Source organism: Cebus imitator, unplaced genomic scaffold (assembly GCF_001604975.1).
Source record: "Cebus imitator isolate Cc_AM_T3 unplaced genomic scaffold, Cebus_imitator-1.0 Scaffold552, whole genome shotgun sequence".
NCBI classification, from domain to species: Eukaryota; Metazoa; Chordata; class Mammalia; order Primates; family Cebidae; genus Cebus; species Cebus imitator.
Genome location: NW_016107867.1, coordinates 308,135 through 330,775, shown reverse-complemented (window position 1 = coordinate 330,775; position 22,641 = coordinate 308,135). Strand labels below are relative to the sequence as shown.

The window sequence follows — 22,641 nt, the reverse complement described above, 5'->3', positions numbered from 1 at the left end:
CTCCGCCTCCTGGGTTCAGGCAATTCTCCTGCCTCAGCCTCCTGAGTAGCTGGGATTACAGGCACGTGCCACCATGCCCAGCTAATTTTTTGTATTTTTAGTAGAGACGGGGTTTCACCACGTTGACCAGGATGGTCTCGATCTTTTGACCTCGTGATCCACCAGCCTCGGCCTCCCAAAGTGCTGGGATTACAGGCTTGAGCCACCACGCCCGGCTTCCCTGGAGTTTGTTAGACAAATTCTAAAAGAGCGGTAAGACCGCGCTTTCTCCCTTTGCTCAAATTTCCATAATGACATCACTCCTGGCAGTGACTCACTGGTTTTAGAGGAAGACCTGTCTTTCCTCTGTTTCATGGCTGAATTCTTCCATCTGGGCTTTTGAGAGTCTCTCATGCATCAACTAAGGTGATCACCTATCTTTCTTTTTTCTTTTTTTTGAGACAAGGTCTTGCTCTGTCACCAAGCTGGAATGCAGTGGCACAATCTTGGCTCACTGCAGCCTCTGCCTCCAGGGCTCAAGTGATTCTCATGCCTCAGCCTCCCGAGTAGCTGGAATCACATCTGTGCATATCCTAATTTTTTTTTTTTTGAGACTGAGTCTTGTTCTGTCGCCCAGACTGGAGTGTAGTGGTGCCACCTCAGCTCATTGTAACCTCCACCTCCCAGGTTCAAGTGATTCTCCTGCCTCAGCCTTCCGAGCAGCTGGGGCTACAGGTGCCCACCATCACGCCCAGCTAATTTTTGTATTTTTTGTAGAGACAAGGTTTCACCATATTTACCAGACTGGTCTTGAATTCCTGACCTTGTGATCCACCACCTTGGCCTCCCAAAGTGCTGGGATTACAGGTGTGAGCCACCGCACCTGGCCAGATTTTTTGTATTTTTTTGTAGAGATGATTTCGCCATGTTGCCCAGGCTGGTCTTGAACTCCTTGGTTCAAGAGATCTTCCTACGTCAGCCTCCCACAGTGTTGGAATCACAGGCGTGAGACACTGCGTCCAACTCAGCATCTCTTGAATCACTTGTTTTCTCTCCAGGACATTTAACTTCTCCCTTCCTCTGGCTGTAAACATTCTCATTCTACCTGTATCTGAAAACGATCCACCACCAAAATCGATAGCTATGAAAACAATCTTCTCTCTTCCAGCCTCCTCCTCACCTCCTACCATCTCTCTCCACCCTCACCACCCCAAACTTCTGAGTGCATTCTCTTCACCCCAGGCTGCCTCCTCCACCTTCCCTCTTCCCCTCGGGACACTGGGTCTGGCTGCTCTTTTCACCCATGTGTTCTTCTTGCCTGAAATCACTCAGTTCCGTGACTTCAGCTAACACCTCTACCTCTCCTTCTTTAGACCTCACTCACAGAGGTTCAAGACTACTTATTTAAACAAGTTTTCATTTATTAAAAATATATAATACATACACTTGGTTTACAATTTGGAAGGGGCTGGGTGCTGGTAGCTCCTACCTGTAATCCCAGCGCTTTGAGAGGTCAAGGCAGGAGGATTGCTTGAGGCCAGGAATTTGGGACCATCCTAGACAACATAATGGGACTCCATCTCTGCAAAAAAGCAATTAGCCTGGCATGGTGGCATGTGCTTGTGGTCCTAGCTATTCGGGAGGCCTCCCAAAGTGCTGGGGTTACGAGCATGAGCCACAGTGCCTGGCAGTCTTTCTAAAATACAAAGCAAATGATCTCACTTCCTTTGCTAAGAACCTTCCGTGGCTCCCCATTGCCTATGAATAAAGTCAAGCTTTTTATTGGAGTTGAGAGACCCTTGCCCACAGTTCTCTGCTTGATGTCACAGCTGCGTCTCTGTCACCATCACATACATTTACCCCTGCAGTGCCATTTCCATCGAACAGCATTCCCGGATTCTGCCAGAATCCTTTTGATGCCCTTGTCCCAGTCTCAACTGGGACAGAAGGCATACTCCAGTAATGTCACTGCCCAAGGGATTCACCTTGCCGGCTCCAGAGCCAATTCATCAAGACAGGGGAATTGCAATAGAGAAAGAGTAATTTACTCAGAGCCACTGTGCAGGAGGCTGGAGTTTTATTAGCACTCAAATAAGTCTCCCTGAGCGTTCGGGGAGCAGTGTTTTTAAGGATAACTTGGTGGGTAGGGGCAAGCAAGTGAGCCATGAGTGCTGATTGGTCAGAGGTGAAATCATTGGGAGTCAGAGCTGTCTTCTTGCATTCAGTCGGTTCTGGGGTGGGGGCTACAAGATCAGATGAGCCAGTTTATTGATCTGAGTGGTGCCAGCTGATTCATCAAGTGCAAGGTCTGCAAAATATCTCAAGTACTCATCTTAGGAGCAATTTAGGGAGGTCAGAATCTTGTACCCTCCAGCTGCATGACTCCTAGGCCACAATTTCTCATCTTGTGGTTAATATTAGTCCTACAAAGGCCTCTAGTCCCCAGGCAAGAAAAAGGTCTGCTTTGGGAAAGGGCTGTTACCGTCTTTGTTTAAACTATGAACTATAAGCTAAGTTTCTCCCAAAGTTACTTCAGCCTACACCCAGGAATGAACAAGGACAGCTTGGAGGTTAGAAGCAAGATGGAGTGAGTTAAGTTAGCTCTCTTTCACTGTCTCAGTCAAAATTTTGCACAGGAGGTTTCAGTAAGATTTACTTACAAAGAGGGGGGTTTGTTTATAAAGGGAGTAAGTATAAAGCTGTGACAGGGCCTAAGGGGGCCATCAGTGACTTTCCAAGTCCTGGGCAAGCAGTGCCGGGTCTGTTGCCACCTCTGGGCTTATGGGGTGAGGAGGGGGAGAGCTCACCAGGGTCCCGAGAGAGTCATGTGGAGCTGGCCTCCTTCCAAGGAACTGTTGGTCTTTTGTGGAGGACATATCTGTCCCCAAGCAACCTCAATGGGAGAACACCCAGACCTCACTGTCTTCCTTCCTTCAGTCTTCTGTTGAGTCCACTCATTGGCCAGATCCAACGGGAATCCAGAGGGCAACAGAGTCCTGCTGATGGGTTCCCTGGAGGTCCACCTCCCAGGCCACAGAGCTGAGTGGTGATGGGTAGAAAGTGGATTTGGGGATGGGGACAGAAGGCAGAGGAGCACATTCCACATCCCTTTATGTGTGTGTGCCATTCCCTTTTCTAGAATCTACTCCTTTTGTACTTCTGGCAAATTCTTTCTTTCCCTCCCTCCCTCCCTCCCTCCCTCCCTCCCTCCCTTCCTTCCTTCCTCTCTCTCTCCCTTTTTTTTTTTTTTTTTCTGGCAAAGTCTTCCTCTGTGACCCAGGCTGGAGTTCAGTGTCGCGATCTCATACAAACTAATGTTTGTATTTTTAGTAGAGACGGGGTTCCACCGTGTCAGCCAGGCTGGTCTCGAACCCCTGACCTCAAGTGATCCACTGGCCTCGGCCTCCCAAAGTGCTGGGATTACAGGCATGAGCCACCGCACCCAGCTGGACAAATTATTTCTTGTTCTCCATGATCCAGTCCAACATCGCCACGTTCCCTGATTCCTTTGGTCAGAATTAACGAAAAATTTCCATACCACTTTGTCCCTGTTTGTTTACTTATTTATTTTTTAGAGACAGGGTCTTTCTCTGTGGTGCAGGTTGGAGTGCAATGGCGTGATCTCAGCTCACTGCAGCCTCCACTGTTCAGGCTGAAGTTACCCCCACCCTCAGCCTCCTGAGGAGCTGGGACCACAGGCATGTGCCACCGTGCCCTGCTAATTTATATATATATAAAATAGAGACAGGATCCTATATTCTCATTGTTCATCAGAGGGCTGACATGCAAAAAACACCAAAACACCAAGTGTTGAATTACTTAATTCATACTCTTTTTCCCCTTCCCTAGGGTGTCCTCAACAGGATAGTGACATTGCCTTCTTAATTGATGGCTCTGGTAGCATCAACCCACATGACTTTCAGCGGATGAAGGAGTTTGTCTCAACTGTGATGGAGCAATTAAAAACGTCTAAAACCTTGGTGAGGGCCCATGGGTAGGTCAGAGAAGAACCTGCACGGGGCTGGAAGATACATGGCAACCGGGCTACCACGTTCTCCTCCCATTTCAACTGCGGACGTTGCCATATTGGCAATAGATTGTGGTTTGCCTTTCTGAATCTCTTTTCTGCTCTGTTGGATACAGCCTCAGCAGTCTTTCAGCCTTTTATAAAGCAAGCAGCTCTGACTAATTTTTTTTTTTTTTTTTTGAGATGGAGTTTTGCTCTTGTTGCCCAGGCTGGAGTGCAATGGCACAATCTTGGCTCACCGCAACTCCACCTCCTGGGTTCAAACGATTCTCCTGTCCCATCCTCCCAAGTAGCCGGGATTACAGGTGCATGCCACCACCCTTGGCTAATTTTGTATTTTTAGTAGAGACAGGGTTTCTCCATATTGGTCAGGCTGGTCTCGAACTCCTGACCTCAGATGATCCACCGGCCTTAGCCTCCCAAAGTGAGGGGATTACAGGTGTGAGCCACCATGCCCGGCCTAGCTCTGACTAATTGTTAAGGGTTGGCATGGGAGATGAAGCCCACATGTCCTTGTTGGCTGAGTTCTATTTTTATTTTTTATTTTTTTGAGACATATCTGCTTGGGGACAAATATGTCCTCCACAAAAGGAGACTATTGCCCAGGTTAGAGTTGCAGTCCCGGCTCACTGCAACTTCTGCCTCCCAGGTTCAAATGATTCTCCTGCTTCAGCCTCCCAAGCAGCGGGGATTACAGGCGCACACCACCACACCTGGCTAGTTTTTGTATTTTTAGTAGTGATGGGGTTTCACCATGTTGAGTAGGCTGGTCTTGAACTCCTGACCTCAGGTAATCCACCCGCCTCAGTCTCCCAAGGTGGTGGGATTATAGGCATAAGCCAGCGGCTGGCAGTGTTCTAGGGGAGCTGCTGGCAGCTCTCTGTCTTGGTGAGGCAGGAGATTAGGAGCAGCGCAGAGAAGGAATTTGGAGACTGGAGTGTTTAAAATCTTTGTGGAGCTTGCTGGGAGGTGTCTGAGGATGGGGGCTCCTTCTCCAGCATCACCCCAGCTGCCGCCTCTACAGTTCTCTTTGATGCAGTACTCCGAAGAATTCAGGACTCACTTCACCTTCAAAGAGTTCCAGGACAACCCTAACCCAAGATCGCTGATGAGGCCAATAAAGCAGCTGTTGGGGCGGACACACACGGCCACGGGCATCCGCAAAGTGGTGTAAGCTTTCCCTTTTCGCTTAAGGTGGAGAGAGGAGGAGACACTTTTAGCTGGGCGTTGATGGATGAAGGGAGTCATTCAGACAGGGTGGTAGAGGATGTGTCACCACAGGCAGAGGTGGGAAGGAGGGGCTGTGTGTGGTGTGTTCATCAAAGGACAAGTCGCGAGTGAAAGGGGGAGTGGAGTGGGGAAGTGAGGGAAAAGTGTCTGGAGGGAGGCTGGAAAGATCGACTCAGGCCAGGGACCAAAGGCAGCTTTGTAGTCCATGGGGAGACATTGGCACGTCTCGTTTTGCGAAGTTTGCTCTGATTTTGGAGTGTGTGTAGAGGCAAGGGTGGGGTTGGGACAGAAGTGCAAGAAGCACTGGAGAGTCGTAGAGGGGCTGGGGAGCTGGTGCGGGGCTCTGGGAGAGGTTTCAAGGCCAATTGTTTATTTCTTAATTATATAATAATTATATGGCTGGGCGCAGTGGTTCACGCCTGTAATCCCAGCACTTTGGGAGGCCAAGATGGGCGGATCACGAGGTCAGGAGCTCAAGACCAGCCTGGCCAACATGGTGAAACCCCATCTCTAAGAAAATAATAATAATTATATATATATATATATATTTTTTTTTTTGAGATGGAGTCTCACTCTGTTGCCCAGGCTGTAGTACAGTGGTGTGATCTCAGCTCACTGCAACCTCCACCTCCCAGGTTCAAGCAATTCTCCTGCCTCAGCCTCCCGAGTAGCTGGGATTACAAGCGTGCACCACCATGCCCAGCTAATTTTTGTATTTTTAGTAGGGATGGGGTTTCACCATGTTGGTCTGGCTGGTCTCGAACTCCTGACCTCAGGGGATCCATCCGCTTTGGCCTCCCAAAGAGCTGGGATTACAGGCTTGAGCCACTGTGCCCGGCCCCTTCATTTTTGTATTTTTTTGGTAGAGACGGGGTTTCTCCACGGTGGTCAGACTGGTCTTGAACTCCTGACCTCAGGGGATCCACCCACCTCAGCCTCCCAAAGAGTTGGGGTTACAGGTGTGAACCACCTCGACCAGCTGAGTCTCTATGTCTGAAAAAAAAATTACTGTGTCATCTACTTGCATTTGACTTTGTCCCTCCTCTTCCCTGCACAGACAAGAACAGTTTAACGTCCGCCAGGGAGCCCGAGAGAATGCCCTTAAGATCCTAGTTGTCATCACAGATGGAGAAAAGTTTGGTGATCCCTTGAAATATGAGGACGTCATCCCTGAGGCAGACAGAGAGGGAGTCATTCGCTATGTCATTGGGGTATGGAATGCAGCTCTCAGGCTTATGCTTCTTTGGAGGGTTTCTATGTGGGTCCGTCCTCACTTCAATTTACAAATGTTAATACAAATGTGAATAAAATCTAAGTGACATGAGATCTATTTCCACCTCATATACGCCATATCAGCTGTCTATTGCCACATCAACGCAGTGTAATAAACTATCTCCAAATTCAGCAACTTAAAATAATAAGTAAGTCTGTGGGTCAGCCGGCCAAGGGTTCTGGTCTCAGTGGCCTTCCTCACTGTCATTAGCGGCAGGTTGGTAGGCTGCTCTGCTGATCTTGGCCGGGCTCGCTCTGCTTCTGAGGATCACCAGCTATGTCTGTCCACTGCACCAAATGGCCTTGGGTAGAAACACTGGGTGACTTGGCTCTTTGGCATCCTGGCTCTCATTCTCTGGGGCTAGCCTGGGCATGTCCTCATGGTGAAGGCAGGAGAGCAAGAGAACAGTGGAGATGTTCAAGTGATTTTTCTTTTCATTTTTTTTTTTTTTTGGAGGCAGAGTCTGGCTCTGTTGCCCAGGCTGGAGCGCAGTGGTGTGATCTCAGCTCACTACAACCTCCGCCTCCCAGGTTTAAGTGATTCCCCTGCCTCAGCCTCCCGAGTAGCTGGAACTACAGGCCTGCGTGCCACCATGCCTAGCTAATTTTTTTTTTTTTTTTTTGTATTTTTAGTAGACGGGGTTTCGCCACGTTAGCCAGGATGGTCTCAGTCTCCTGACCTTGTGGTCCGACTGCCTTGGCCTCCTAAAGTGCCAGGATTACAGGCGTGAGCCACCGTGCCCAGCTGCAAGTGCTTTTTCCTGCCTCTGCATCATGTTTGATGAGATCCATGCGTGTCAGGAGCGGTGCAAGGTTAGAAATAACTGGGTCCACATAGGTTTGTGTCTTTGCACAATGTCAGGCTTTCACTGATGCTATTTCAATCACAAACACCAGGAGCTGCATGGAGTTCCCAAGGAGGCAGTTCTCCCCTTGTTCTCTCCGACACACAGGCTCAAGCCACCCACAAGTCAGCCAATGTTGCAAGCGATATAATCGTATACTTAGTCAATATCTAAAAGTTACAGGTTAAACATTCCACAGCAAACAAAGTAACATCAGAAGAAAAAGAGAGAGGAGAAAGGATGAATGAAAAGGACTCCGGGTCTGGGCCCAAGGGTCCTGGTCCCATCAGTCTTGCAAGGCAGAGTCTTTGATGTGGCGGAGTCCTCGGTGACAAAGGCCAGGCTCTCCGGACCAACAACTGTGAGGTGGTGTGAGTTCAGATGGCTGCTTTGAGCAGCTGAAAGCCTGATCCTCTTCTAGTTACAGAGCCTGCTGGTGAGAACAGACAGGGAAGAATGTGCTTGTTTGCATCCTTAACTGATTGGATGTAGTCTTTGTTTGTTTGTTTGTTTGTTTATTTTGAGACTGAGTCTGGCTCCATCACTCAGGCTGGAGTGCAATGGCATGATCTTGATTCGCTGCAACCTTCGCCTTCTGGGTTTAAGCGATTCTTGTGCCTCAGCCTCCCGAGTAGCTGGGACTACAGGCATGCATCACCACACCTGGCTAATTTTTGTATTTTTAGTAGAGATTGGATTTCACCATGTTGGCTAGGCTGGTCTTGAACTTCTAACCTTAAGTGGTCTGCCCACCTCAGCTTCCCAAAGTGCTGAGATTACAGACATGAGCCACTGCTCCCAGGCTATTTTTAAAATTTGTTTTGAAACAATCTTATTCTTGTTGGCAAAATGCTCAGTGAAATATAGAATGGAGCCTTTTTCTAAGATGGAGTCAGCTATGTCAAGGGTGCTCTATATACAGTGGGCTAAAGCAAGACTCATGCTTGAGCCTAGAGTCAGTGAAGGGGGCACATGACTCTGCCAAGAGCAGGAAGGCACAACAGAGCACTGGGGGAAAGGGTTGGATACAGGAAGAGGCAAGGAGTCAGGATCATCCGTGTAATCAAACTACTACAGCACCTGCATGACACAGAAAGTGATATCACCATGGATACATGCCTTGGCATGTAGGAAATAGTTTCATATAAGGAAAAGGCTTCCTTTCCTCTAGGTCAGCTCTACACCAGGAGACATGGCACAGCAGATGGATCAGCAGCCGGGTTTCTGCCCCAAGTTGCTTCCTTGGCACAGTGCCTTGTGCAGTGTACAACCTGCTCAACTATACCTGGCAACCGTGTCCCAGGGACCTTCTGATGCATTTCCTCACTTGAGAAATAATGGTTCAGACTAGTTTCCTGCAGAATTGTCTTTGCCAGATGATACTACTACCCTCAACCCGTGATTTGGCCTCTGTATTTTTGGAACAGGTGGGAGATGCCTTCAGCAGTGAGAAATCCCGCCAAGAGCTTAATACCATTGCATCCAAGCCGCCTCGTGAGCATGTGTTCCGGGTGAATAACTTCGAGGCTCTGAAGACCATTCAGAACCAGCTCCAGGAGAAGATCTTTGCGATCGAGGGTGAGTCAGGCATCTGTGTTCCCAGAGTAGCTCCAGAGGCAGCCCCCAACCCCAGAACACATATTCCCCTCTAGCATCCAGCCCCTCCTAACACTTGGCATCCCCCAGCATCAACTCTCTCCGCTGCCTCCAGCTCCCAGTCCCGGCCTCACTTGGTCAATTTCTTTGAAGTCAAAGAATCCATACTTTTATCTCTAATTTTGCAAATCCTGGCTACAAGTTGGCAAATTGGAGTATGGGGGAGTCAAATCCCACCCAGTATTTTTCCAAAAAATTGGATATGTTGCCAGCAGTCGTCTGTTTGATTCACTCTTGTATCCTGATCACCTAGAATAGCACCTGGTACTCAGAAGGTGCTTGGTAAATGTTTGTTGAATAAAAGGAATTTAGAAATTTGGGAATTTCATATATAGTCTGGGTTTATGGCTTATCTTGAAAAGCTGGAAGATAAGACACCTTGAAGACCCTGAAGACCATTTCCACTTGGCAGGAAGTGGCTGGAGGCGAAGGCTGCCACAGCTCTAAGAGGGATGTGTGTATCCAGCTTGACACAGATCCCGCTGGGGCCTCCTTTTGTCTGGTCACCAGAGCATTGGGATTTTCAGTACCTGTTCTAGGTTACTCTGCTTTCTTTTCTTTCTTTTTTTTATTTTTGAGACTGAGTCTTGCTCTATTGCCCAGGCTGGAGTGCAGTGGTGCGGTCTTGGCTCACTGCAACCTCTGCCTCCCAGGTTCAACCGAGTCTCCTGCCTCAGCCTTCTGAGTAGCTGGGATTACGGGTTCCTGCCACCACACCCAGCTAATTTTTCTACTTTTAGTAGAGATGGGGTTTCACCATGTTGGTCAGGCCAACTGACCTCAAGTGATCCGCCCATCTCAGCCTCCCAAAGTGCTGGGATTACAGGTGTGAGCCACTGTGCCCAGCCTTCTGTAAAAAGTTCTCCTCTTCACAGGTACTCAGTCAGGAAGTACCAGCTCCTTTGAGCATGAGATGTCTCAGGAAGGGTTCAGTGCTGCCATCACCTCTGTAAGTGGCCCTTCATTAAATTGCGGGGATGGGGTGGGGGTAGCAAGAGAAAAGATAGCGGAGATGCGGGCGACTGGGGGCTCTTCTCTGTGACTTGGGAAGTAGCTCTGTGAGGGGCAGCCCTGGTCCCTTTATCTTTTCTCATCAACCCTGTTCTGCCCTTTCCCAGAACGGCCCCTTGCTGAGCACTGTGGGGAGCTATGACTGGGCTGGTGGAGCCTTTCTGTATACATCAAAGGAGAAAAGCACCTTCATCAACATGACCAGAGTGGATTCAGACATGAATGATGCTTACTTGGGTAAGTGGGAAGGCAACAGTTACTCTAAGAGGGTGTCAGGATGTGGCATATGACAACTAGCATGGATGTCTCGGTCTTTCATAGGCTCTTGGGATAGCTTTATAGCCAGAAACTTCCTTTTTTTTTTTTGAGGTGGAGTTTTGCTTTTTTCGCCCAGGCTGTAGTGCAATGGTGTGATCTTGGCTCATGCAACCTCTGCCTCCTGGGTTCAAGTGATTCTCCTGCCTCAGCCTCCCAAGTAGCTGGTTTACAAGCGTGCGCCCCCACCCCTGGCTAATTTTTTTGGTATTTTTAGTAGAGGCGGGGTTTCACCACATTGGTCAGGCTGGTCTCGAACTCCTGACGTCAAATGATCCACCTGCCTTGGCCTCCCAAAGAGCTGGGGTTACAGGTGTGAGCCACTGCGCCTGGCCAGAAACTTCCAAATTGAATTGTAATAATTTTCATAAAGAGGAATATAGCTCAGGGATCAGTTACCCCAACACAGCAAGCGTGGGGCTGCCCCAGTGCTCCTACTCAAGGGGTGGGTCTGCATGGCAGAGGAGGGGGCAGGGAACACACTTCACCTCTCAGACCCCCACCTTCAGGTTATGCTGCCGCTGTCATCTTGCGGAACCGGGTTCAAACCCTGGTTCTGGGGGCGCCTCGGTATCAGCATGTCGGCCTGGTGGCGATGTTCAGGCAGAACGCTGGCATATGGGAGTCCAATGCTAATGTCAAGGGCACCCAGGTGAGTGCGGTGTGTGGAGCATGAATGTGCAAACAGAGGTGCCCTGGGGGCTTAGAGATTGTGGGAGGGGTATTCAGATGACCTGCATGGCCGTCCTGTAAAGGAGCCTCGGGGGGCTGTGAGCTGGGGAGTTGTGGGATCAGCGTAGCATTTGAGAATGCCAGGTCCCCAGCTTTTTGACAACGATAAATAACAATGCTTGCCTGCACAGAGCTCTTTATGGGTCTTCCTGTACTCAGAGCTGGTATTCAGCCCATCAATAACCAGGATAGCCATGTTAATAAAATATTGAAATAATTCCGTATTCATTGATAAATGGTAGAGTCCCCCTCACCCTTGCACGCTGGTGCTGCTCCAGTCTCTTTGGGTTTCCCCATGATCCAGCAACTATGAGGTCAGGCAGGACACCTCAACGGGCCCTGTAGGACCTGCTCCAGCCACGCCCCTGCTCAGCACCTGTACAGCCCCAGCTGTTCATTATTTTGAATATCACCCCTGCAAAAGCAGCACGGTCACATATTATGTGGAAACTGGTGAGTGAGGCAAAAATTTCTAGTCCAAATCATTATTGCAAATTCCTGAAACAGGGCTGCACCCATGATATGGTGCCTATAGTTCTTTTTTTTTTTTTTTTGAGACAGAGTCTCGCTCTGATGCCAGGTGCCAGGCTGGAGTGCAGTGGCGTGATCTCGGCTCACTGCAACCTCCGCCTCCTGGGTTCAAGCAGTTCTCCTGCCTCAGCCTCCTGAGTAGCTGGGACTACAGGCATGCACCACCATGCTCAGCTAATTTTTGTTTTAGTAGAGATGGAGTTTCATCATGTTGGCCAGGATGGTCTCGATCTCTTGACCTTGTGATCCGCCTGCCTCAGCTTCCCAAAATGCTGGGATTACAGGCATGATCCACCTCGCCTGGTTTATAGTTTTTTTTTTTTTTTTTAAATAATAATTTCAGGTGGGACATGGTGGCCCACGCCTGTAATCCTAGCATTTTGGAAGGCTGAGGCAGGTGGATCACCTGAGGTCAGGAGTTTGAGACCAGCCTGGCCAATATGGCGCAACCCCATCTCTACTAAAAATAAAAAATGAAAAGAAAAATTAGCCAGGCATGGTGGCTCGTGCCTGTAATCCCAGCTACTCGGGAGGCTGAGGCACAAGAATTGCTTGAACACAGGCGGCAGAGGTTTCCATAAGCTGAAATCGTGCCACTGCACTCCAGCCTGGGTGACAGAGCGAGACTTCATTTCAATTAAAAAAATAGTCATTTCAACTTTTAGATTCAGGGGGTACATTGTACAGGCTTGATACATGTATACATTGCGTCTTGCCGAGGTTTGGGCTGCAGCTCCCGTCACCCAGGTAGTGAGCATAGTACCCGATAGGTGGTTTTTCTTTTTTCTTTTCTTTTCTTTTTTTAGAGACAGGATCTCACTCTGTTGCCCAGGTTGGTTTTGAACTCCTGAGCTCAAGCAATCCTCCTGCCTTGGCCTCCCAAAATGCTGGGATTTCAGGCGTGAGCCACTGTGCCCAGCCCAATAGGTGGTTTTTCAACCCACACCTCCTGCTCCCCCATCTGGTAGTCTGCAGTGCCTGTCATTCTCATCTTTATGTCTATGTGTACCCAATGTTTAGCCCCCACTTATAAGTGAGAGCATGCAGTATTTGGTTTTCAGTTCCTGGGTCAATTCACTTAGGATTATGGCCCCCAGCTGCATCCATGTTGCTGCAAAGGATGTGATTCACTCTTTTATATGGCTGCATAGTATTCCGTGGTGTATGTGTACCACATTTTCTTATCCAATCCACCACTGATGGGCACCTGGGTTGATTCTATGTCTTTCTAGTGTGAACGGTGCCATGGTGAACATATGAGCATGTGTCTTTTTGGTAGAACAGCTTCTTTTCCTTTGGCTATAAGCCCAGTAATGAAATTGCTTGGTTGAATACTAGCTCTGTTTTATGTTCTTTGAGAAATCTTCAAACTGCTTTCCTCAGTGGCTGGACTAATTTACATTCCCACTAACAGACAGTGTATAAATATTCCTTTTTCTGTATAGCGTCGCCAGCATCTGTTATTGTCTTCTTTTTCTTTTTTTTAAGATGGAGTTTCACTCTTATTGCCCAGGCTGGAGTGCAGTGGTGCAATCTCAGTTCACTGCAACCTCTGCCCCCCGCCCCCCGCCTTCCGCACCAGGTTCAAGCCATTCTCCTGCCTCAGCCTCCTGAGTAGCTGGGATTACAGGCATGTGCCACCATGCCTGGCTAATTTCGTATTTTTTTTTAGTAGAGATAGGGGTTTCTCCTTGTTGGTCATGCTGGTCTCGAACTCCTGACCTCAGGTGATCTGCCTGCCTTGGCCTCCCAAAGTGCTGGGATTACAGGCGTGAGCTGCCGTTCCTGTCCTTGTTATTGTCTTCTTAATAATAGCATTCTGACTGGTGTGAGATGGTATCTCACAGTGGTTTTGAGTTGGATTTCTCTGGTGATTTGTGATAATGAACATTTTTTTTCCAATTTTTTTCTGGCCATTTGTATGTCTTCTTTTGAGAAGTGTCTGTTTATGTCCTTTGCCCACTTTTTAATGGGGTTATTTGTTTTTTGCTTGGTGATTTGTTGAAGTTCCTTGAGGATTCTGGATTTCAGACCTTTGCCAGACGTGGCTTGCAATAGTTTCTCCCATTCTGTAAGTTTGCTGTTTACTCTGTTGATGGTTTCTTTTGCTCTACAGAAACACTTGCCGATTTCTGTGTTTGTTGTAGTTGCTTTTTGAGGACTTAGCCAAAAGTTTTTTGCCAAGGCTGGGGTCGAGAAGAGTATTTCCGAGGTTTTCTTCTACGATTTTAGTAGTTTGAGGTCTCACATTTAAATCTTTAATCCGTGTGATTTAAATCTTTAATACATCTTGAGTGGATTTTTGTATAAGGTGTAAGGAAGAGGTCCAGTTTCATTCTTCTGCATGTGGGTAGCCAGCTACCTCGGCACTATTTATTGAATAGGGACTTCCCTCCCCATTGCTTGCTTCATAGGCTTTATTGGCGATCAGATGGTTGTAGGTGCCTGGCTTTATTTCTGGGCTCTCTGTTCTGTTCTGGTGGTCTATGTGTCTGTCTTTGTTCCAGTACCATGCCGTTTTGATTACTATATCCTTATATTCGGGTGGCGTAATGCCTCCAGCTTTGTTCTTTTTGCTTAGGATTGTTTTGCATATTCAGGGTCTTCTTTTGTTCCATATGAATTTTAGGATAGTTTTTTCTAATTGTGTGAACAATGGCATTGGTGGTTTGATACAAATAGCATTGAATCTGTAAATTGCTTTGGGCCTTATGGCCATTTTAACAATATTGATTCTTTCAATCCATGAGCATGGAATATTTTTGCATTTATTTGTGTCATCTCTGATTTTCTTTCAACAGTATTTTGTTTCTCTCTTTGTACAGACCTTTTACCTCCTTGGTTAGCAGTGTTCCCAGGTACTTCGTTTTTTGTGTCTGCCTGTAGTTCTGTGTGTTTTTGAAATTTTTGTCACTGGTTCTCTTTGACCTGTAATTAATGCATTGTATGGAGATGAAGCCAGTTTGTCCTGATACCTGAACAGCTTGTCATAATTCTTTGCCCATAGTCAAATTCTTCCCATGGTCTCTCTAAATGTTTTACAAATACCCATTGGCCATTGAATGGCGTCAGTGCTTGATACATATAAGGGATGGCTTGGGGAAGAAAGTGTTGAGGAATTACGGGAAGTTAAGTGTAGATGGGATGCCACTTCGCTCTTTTGGGTGTGTGGTCAGGACCACATGAGGAAGACTGGTTGGTCAACCCCCCACCCCACACGGGTACACGCACATGACCATCAGAGGGGTGATAGGTGCTTAAACTGGGCGCTTCTGGCAGTTATGAGAGCAAATGGGAGGGGCAGCCACAGAAAGGCAGTAGGGAAGGCTTCCTGGAGGAAGTGGCAGCTAAGCCACGGCCTGTGGTGGAAACACAAGAGAAGTAAAAGAAGTAGGGGGAAGAAAGGGGCCAGAAGAGGGAGAGAGCATGGAATGGAGGTCAGAATGTGGGTGTATGGGGGTGGGAGGAGTGGTGGGAGAAAATGGGAAAGAAGGGCAGGTGTGGTTTATCCTAGGGATGCAGGGCCTGTTCAACATCCCAAAGATCAATATTGTGGAAATGGACAAGCTAATTCTGAAGCTCATATGGAAACAGAAGGGACCTATATCTTGGATTTATACCTAAGTATTTCATGGCCTTTGGCACTATTGTAAATTGCACTGTTTTTTAAATTTATATTTCCATTCGTTCAATGATACAGAAATGTAACTGATTTTTACGTATTGATCCTGTATCCAAAACAATCTTGGAAAAGGGGAACAAAGTTGGAGGGTTCACACTTCCCAATTCAAACTTTACAAATCCATAGAGCCAGAAAGTAAATTAGTGGTTTCCAGGGGCTGGGGGTTGGGCTGGGGATTGGAAGTGACTGCTAACAGATACAGAATTTCTTTCTGGGAAGATGAAAGTGTTCTGGGGGTAGTGGTGGTGATTATACAACATTGTGAGTATACTAAAACCCACTGAACCTTATACTTTAAAATGGTAAATTTTATGGTATGTAAATTTAATCCAAATTATAAAAGCTACTTTAAAAAAAATCAGTGTGATTCACCATAACAGCAGATTAAAGAGGAAAAAGTCAGGAGTTGTAACTTTCGTCTCTCACAAAATAGACTCTAATAGTAACAAAGACTAAAAGAAACAAAGAAGAACATTACATAATGGTAAAAGGATCAATGCAACAACAGGAGTCAATGATCATAAATACATATGCACCCAATATAGGAGCACCCAGATACATAAGACAAGTTCTTAATGACTTATAAAGAGACTTGGACTCCCTCACAATAATAGTGGGAGACTTTGAAAACACATTGTTAATATTTGACGGATCAACGAGATAGAAAATTAACAGGGACATCTATGATTTGAACTCAGACCTGGAACAAGTAAACTCAGTGAATATTTATAGAATTCTTCGCCCCAGGTCCACAGAACATACATTTTTCTCTGTATCATATTACACCTATTTTGAAAGTGACCACATAATTGGAAGTAAATCACTCTTCAGCATTTGCATAGCATTTCACAGACTTAAATGAAATATTGGTTGGCTGTTTGTTATTTTCTTCCCTTATTCCCTCCTGTCTCTGCTGTTAAGCACAATTATCAGCATAAAAGAGGTTTTTAATACCTATTTTTAGATTGCATTCCAGCCTGGGCAATAGAGCAAGACTCCTGTTCTCTCTCCCCATTTCTCTTTCTCTTTCTTTCAAAAAAAAAAAAAAAAGGAAAAAGTATGTAACTACCTTAACAGATATAGCACTATAATTTGACAACATACAGCATCCTTTTATGATTAAAAATACTCTCAGCAAACTAGGAACTAAAGGAAACTTCCTCAACCTGAAAAAGAGCATTTACAAACAACCTCTAGCAGGCATTTTACTTAACAGTGAAAGAGAATGCTTTTCTCCTAAAATTGGAAACAAGGCAGGAATATCTACTTTTATAATTCCTATTCGACATTGTACTGGAAGACCTAGCCAATGCAATAAAGCAAGAAAAAAAAATACAGAGAGGAAGGGAAGAAATAAAACCATCTCTATTTGCAGATGATATGATTGCATGGAAAATTCCAAAGAATCTATAAAAAAGCTATGATAATGGGTTTTTTTTTTCAGTGAGCTCTCAGGATACAAGATCAATGTATAAAAATCAGTTATATTTTTATAATATAATTGAACAATTAGAAATTTAAATTAAAAAGTACCATTTACAATAGCATCAAATACCTTGAAATATTTAGGTATAAATCAAACAAAATGTGTATGATAACTTTATGCTGAAAACTACAAAACACTAATGAAAGAAATAAAAGACCTAAATAAATGGAGAGATACACTGTGGTCATGGACTTGAATATTGGAATTCCAATATTGTTAAGGTGTCAGTTCTCCCTGAATTGATCTACAGATTCAATGCAGTGAAAATTGTGGATAATATTCCATTGTGCACATGTACTACATTTTCTTTATCCATTCATCTGTTGATGGACACTTAGGTTGATTCTCTATCTCAGCTATTGTGAATAGTGCTGTGATAAACATGGGAGTGCAGTTATCTCTTCAATATACTGATTTCCTTTCCTTTGGAGATATATCAAGCAGTGGAGTTGCTGGATTGTATGGTAGTTCCATTTTTAGTTTTTCTAAGGAGCCTCCATACTGTTCTCCATAGTGGCTTTACTAATTTACATTCCCACCAACAGTGCATGGAAGTTCCTCTTTCTCTGCATCCTTGCCAGCCTCCATCATTATTTGTATTTTCAATAAAGCCCTTTTAACTGCAATGAGATGATATCTCATTGTGGTTTCTATTTGCATTTTTCTGATATACAAAGGAATACTATTCAGCCATAAGAAGAATGAAATCTTGTGATTTGCAATAACAGGATTGAAACTGGAGAACATTATGTTAAGTAAAATAACCTGGGCACAGAAAAACAAATATTGCATGTTCTCACTCATATGAGAAAAAATGGATCTCATGGAAGTAGAGAGTAGAATGATGGATACCAGAGACTGGGAAGGGTAGTGAGAAGGATGGCGTAGAGAGGAGATGGTTAATGGATACAAAAATACAGTTAGTTAGGAAAAATAAGACCTAGTCTTTGGTAGCACAGTAGGGTGACTATAGTTAACAATAATTTATTGTATATTTCAAAATAACTATATGAATGGAATTGGAATGTTCCCAAGAAAAGAAATGATACATGCTTGAGGTGATGGATATCCCAGTTATCCTGATTTGATTATTACACATTGTATGCTTGTATCAAAATATCACGTTTCCCATAAATGTGTGCAACCATTATGTATTCATAAAAAATTAAAAATCCTGGAAGTATATTTTGCTGAATGTAGAATTTAGTCAATTCTAAAATTTGTATAAAAATAAAAATGTAGACTATCCAAAAGAATTTTGAAAAGAATCTAGATAAATACCATTAAGTAGGTGTCACTTTTTATTTATTTATTTATTTTTTAAAAATTAGATCAACATTTTATTATTATTTTTTAACTTTTACTTTAGGTTTGAGGGTACATGTGAAAGTTTGTTATACAGATAAACTCATGTCATGGGGGTTTGTTGTACAGATTATTTTATCACTCAGGTATTAAGCCTAGTACCCTATTTTCTGCTCCTCCCTCCTCCCACTCTCCACCCTCAAGTAGACCCCAGTGTCTATTGTTTCCTTCTTTGTGTTCATAAGTTCTTTTTTTTAAAATATGTATTTTATTGCATTTTAGGTTTTGGGGTACATGTGAAGAACATGCAAGATTGTTGCATAGGTACACACATGGCAGTGTGGTTTGCTTCCTTCCTCCCCATCACCTATATCTGGCATTTCTCCCCATGTTATCCCTCCCCAACTCCCCATCTCCCATAAGTTCTTATTTTTTAGCTCCCACTAATGAGTGAGAACATGCAGTATTTGATTTTCTGTTCCTGTGTTAGTTTGCTAAGGATAATGGCCTCCAGCTCTATCCATGTTCCCACAAAAGACACGATCTTGCTCTTTTTCGTGGCTGCATAGTATTCCACGGTATATATGTACCACATTTTCTTTATCCTATTTGTCTTTGGTGGGCATTTAGGTTGATTCCATGTTTTGCTATTGTGACTAGTGCTGCAATGAATATTCATGTGCATGTGTCTTAATGGTAGGATGATTTATATTCATCTGGGTATATACCCAGTAATGGGATTGCTGGGCTGAATGGTAGTTTTGCTTTTAGCTCTTTGAGGAATCACTATACCACTTTCCCCAATGGTTGAACTAATTTACCACTCCCACCAACAGTATAAGTGTTCCCTTTTCTCCACACCTCAGCAGCATCTATTTTTGACTTTTATTAGTAGCCATTCTAACTGGTATGAGATGATATCTCATTGTGGTATTGATTTGCATTTCTCTAATGATAATGACACTGAGCCTTTTTTCATATGCTTCTTGGCTGCATGTATATTTTCTTTTGAAAAGTGTCTGTTCATGTCCTTTGCCCACCTTTTAATGCAGTTGTTTGTTTTTCTCTTGTAAATTTAAGTTCCCTATAGAAACTGGATATTAGATCTTTGTTGGATACACAGTTTGCATTGAGACCATGGTTAGATCAAGACCACCCTGGTTAACATGGTGAAACTCCGTCTCTACTAAAAATACAAAAAATTAGCAGGGTGTGGTGGCATGTGCCTATAGTCGCAGGTATTTGGGAGGCTGAGGCAGGAGAATCGCTTGAACCTGGGAGGTGGAGGTTGCAGTGAGCTGAGATCGTGCCACTGCACTCCAGCCTGTGTGACAGAGCAACACTCCATCTCAAAAAAAAAAAAAGGGCAACTCTGACTGTGTATGGTGGCTCACACCTGCAATCCCAGCACTTCAGAGGTTGAGGTGGGGGGATTGCTTGAACCCAGGAGTTTGAGACCAGCCTGGGCAACATAGTGAGACTCCACCTCTATTGAAAAAAAAAAACCCTATCAGTTTTATTATCTTTTCTATTATTTTTCTAGCCTGTATTTGATTTATTTCTGCTCTGATCTTTATCATTTTATTTCTTATGCTGACTTTTTGCTTAGTTTGTTTTTCTATTTCCTTGATGTGTAAAGTTAGGTTACTTCCTTCCTCCCTTCCCTTCTCCTCCCTCCCTCCTTCCATCCCTCCCTCCCTCCTTCCCTCCCTTCCTTCCTTCCTTCCAAAATTAAAGTAAAATTGTATTTTTTATTTTTATTACAAATGGACTGCAACATCACATAGAAATCAGAAATCTTTATTATAAGAATAAAACAAAAAATCGCCATACCACCAGAAATGATCAATCAATACTTAGGTGATTTTTAATGTAGGTGTTTAACTCTTTAAACTTCTCTCTTAGATCTGCTTTTTCTGCATTCAGTAAGTTTTGGTATGTTGTGTTTTCAGCATCATTTTTCTTAAGATATTTTTTGATTTCTCTTTTGGTTTCTTCTTTCACCCACTGGATGGTGAGGAATGTGTTGTTTAATTTTCACCTATTTTTGGCTTTTTAAATTTTCCTCTTGTTATTGATTTCTAGTGTCATAACCTTTGTGGTCAGAAAAAATACTTGATATAATTTATTTATTTATTTATTTATTTATTTATTGAGATGGAGTCTTGCTCTGTTGCCTAGGCTGGAGTTCAGTGGCACAATCTTGGCTCACTGCAACTTCCACCTCCTGGGTTCTAGCAATTCTCCTGCCTCAGCCTCCCGAATAGCTGGGATTACGGGTGCCTGCCACCATGCCAGGCTAATTTTTGTATTTTTAGTAGACAGAAGTTTCACCATATTGGTAAGGCTGGTCTTGAATATCTGACTTCAGGTTATCCACCTGCCTTGGCCTCCCAAACGGCTGGGATTATAGGCGTGAGCCACTGTGCTTGGTCAATACTTGATATGATTAAAATCTGGAATTTCTTAAGACTTGTTTTGTGGCCTAACGTATGATCTCTACTTAGCAAATGTTCCACATGTGCTTGAAAAGACTGTGTATTCTGCTGGTATTGAAGGGAATGTTCTGTATATGTCTGTTTAGATTCATCTGGTCTATAGTATTGTCCAAGTCTGCTGTTTCCTTATTGATTTTCTGTCTGGATGATCTAACTATTGTTGAAAGTGGGATACTGAAGTTCCCTGCTTGTATTAGAATATAATAATGATAATACTATTATTGTATTGCTGCCTACTTCTCTCTTCAGTTCTGCTAATATTTGCTTTATATATTTACGTGATCTGATGTCAGATGCATATATGTTCACAATTGTTACATTCTCTTGATTAATTTACTTATTTAACATTATATGGTGACTTTCTTTGTCTCTTGTGGCAGTTTTAACATAAGGTCTATTTCGTCTGATATAACCATAGTCCTTCCTGATCTCCTGTGGTTATCATTTGCATGGAATGTCTTTTTCCATCCCTCCACTTTAGCCTATGTGTGATCTTAAATCTAAATTGAGTTTCTTATAGGCAGCATATAGTTGGATTTAAAAAAAAATCCATTCAGCCTCTCTATGTCCTTTGACTGGAGAATCTAATCCATTTACATATAAAGTAATGATTGGCAGGTAGGGACTATTATCGCTATTTCCTTTATTGTTTTCTGACTGTTTTGTAGTTCCTTTGTTCCATTCTTCCTTCCTCTCTTGCTGTATTCCTTTAGGATTCGATTTTTTTTTTGGTAGTCATATGTTGTGATTCCTTTTTCTATGTTTGGTGTATCTACCACAGCTTTTTTTTTCTTTGTGGATACCATGGGGCTTACATAAAACATCTTATAGTTATAACAGTCTATGCAAAGCTGATAACAGCTTTGACCACATACAAAAACTCGACCTTTTAACTTCTGTCCACACATTTTACATTAATGTCACACTTTACCAATTAATTTGCAATAAAGGTGGAAAGACAGTTAAAGAGTTTTTCATCAAATGGTTCTGGAACAATTGGACATCCATAGTTAAAAAAAAAATAACCTCCATCCATACCTCACACCATATAAAAATTAATTCAAAATAAGCAATTTTTAATAAAGTATGACATACAAGTTACCATACCAGCAATTCCACTCCCAAGTCTTTACTTAAGAGAAATGAAAACAGATGTCCACATGAAAACCTGTATGCAAATGTTTCTGGTCTCTCTGTTAATAATCACCCCAAGTTAGAAAAAACCCAAATGTCTTTCAACTAAGGAATGGATAAACCAACTGTAGCACACTCATACAATGGGAATACTGGTCAGCAATAAAAGAGAGCAAATTACTAATACCTGCAACAACACAGATGAATCTTCAATGCATTATTGTAGGTGAAAGAAGCCAAATTAAAAAGATCACATACAATATAATTCCATTTACATAACATTCCAGAAAAACCAAAATCCTAAGGGCAGAAAACAGTTGAGTGGTTGCCAGATGTTGGTAGTTGGAGGGGAGAAATTGACTATGATGCGGCATAGGGAATATTTTGGGGATAATGCAACTATTTCTATTTTGACTGTGGTGTTGGTTATATGACTTTATTTATTTATTTATTTAGAGTCTCACTCTGTCACCCAGGCTGGCATGCAGTGGCATGATCTCAGCTCACTGCAACCTCCACCTCCTGGGTTCAAGTGATTCTCCTGCCTTAGCCTCCCAAGTAGCTGGGACTACAGGTGCTGGCCACCACACCCAGCTAATTTTTGTATTTTTAGTAGAGATAGGGTTTTGCCATGTTGTCTAGGCTGGTCTCGAACTCCTGAGCTCAGGTGATCCACCTGCCCTGGCCTCTCAAAGTTCTGGGATTACAGGCATGAGCCACTGCACACGGCTGGTTATATGACTTTATATGTTTGTCAAAACTTATAAAACTGTGTACTAAAAGGCTGAATTTTGTTGTATGTAAACTCTATGCCAATAAATCTGATCTAAAAGAAATCAAAATTCTGTTGACTTTAGGATAAAACTTATATGCCTGTATTTAGTTATTAATGAGTCTTCCCTCAATGGTGTATGAGGCAGAGATCATGTTGCAGTGAG

At 43.9% G+C, this 22,641-nt stretch overlaps 1 protein-coding gene across 3 annotated transcripts in view; it reads left to right on the top strand.

The window, feature by feature from the left end:
- Positions 1 to 22,641, top strand: part of ITGAM (integrin subunit alpha M) — a 58,948-nt gene that overhangs the window by 7,910 nt on the left and 28,397 nt on the right. For 2 of the 3 annotated variants that reach the window (XM_017515569.2, XM_017515568.2), the window contains exons 6-12: positions 3,829 to 3,959; positions 5,031 to 5,176; positions 6,294 to 6,447; positions 8,781 to 8,931; positions 9,885 to 9,958; positions 10,128 to 10,257; positions 10,845 to 10,987. In XM_017515569.2, the coding sequence (XP_017371058.1) occupies positions 3,829 to 3,959; positions 5,031 to 5,176; positions 6,294 to 6,447; positions 8,781 to 8,931; positions 9,885 to 9,958; positions 10,128 to 10,257; positions 10,845 to 10,987 (929 nt within the window). Of the gene's footprint in view, positions 1 to 3,828; positions 3,974 to 5,030; positions 5,177 to 6,293; positions 6,448 to 8,780; positions 8,932 to 9,884; positions 9,959 to 10,127; positions 10,258 to 10,844; positions 10,988 to 22,641 lie in introns of those variants that run through there. The other variant, XM_017515572.2, reaches the window with a different exon arrangement.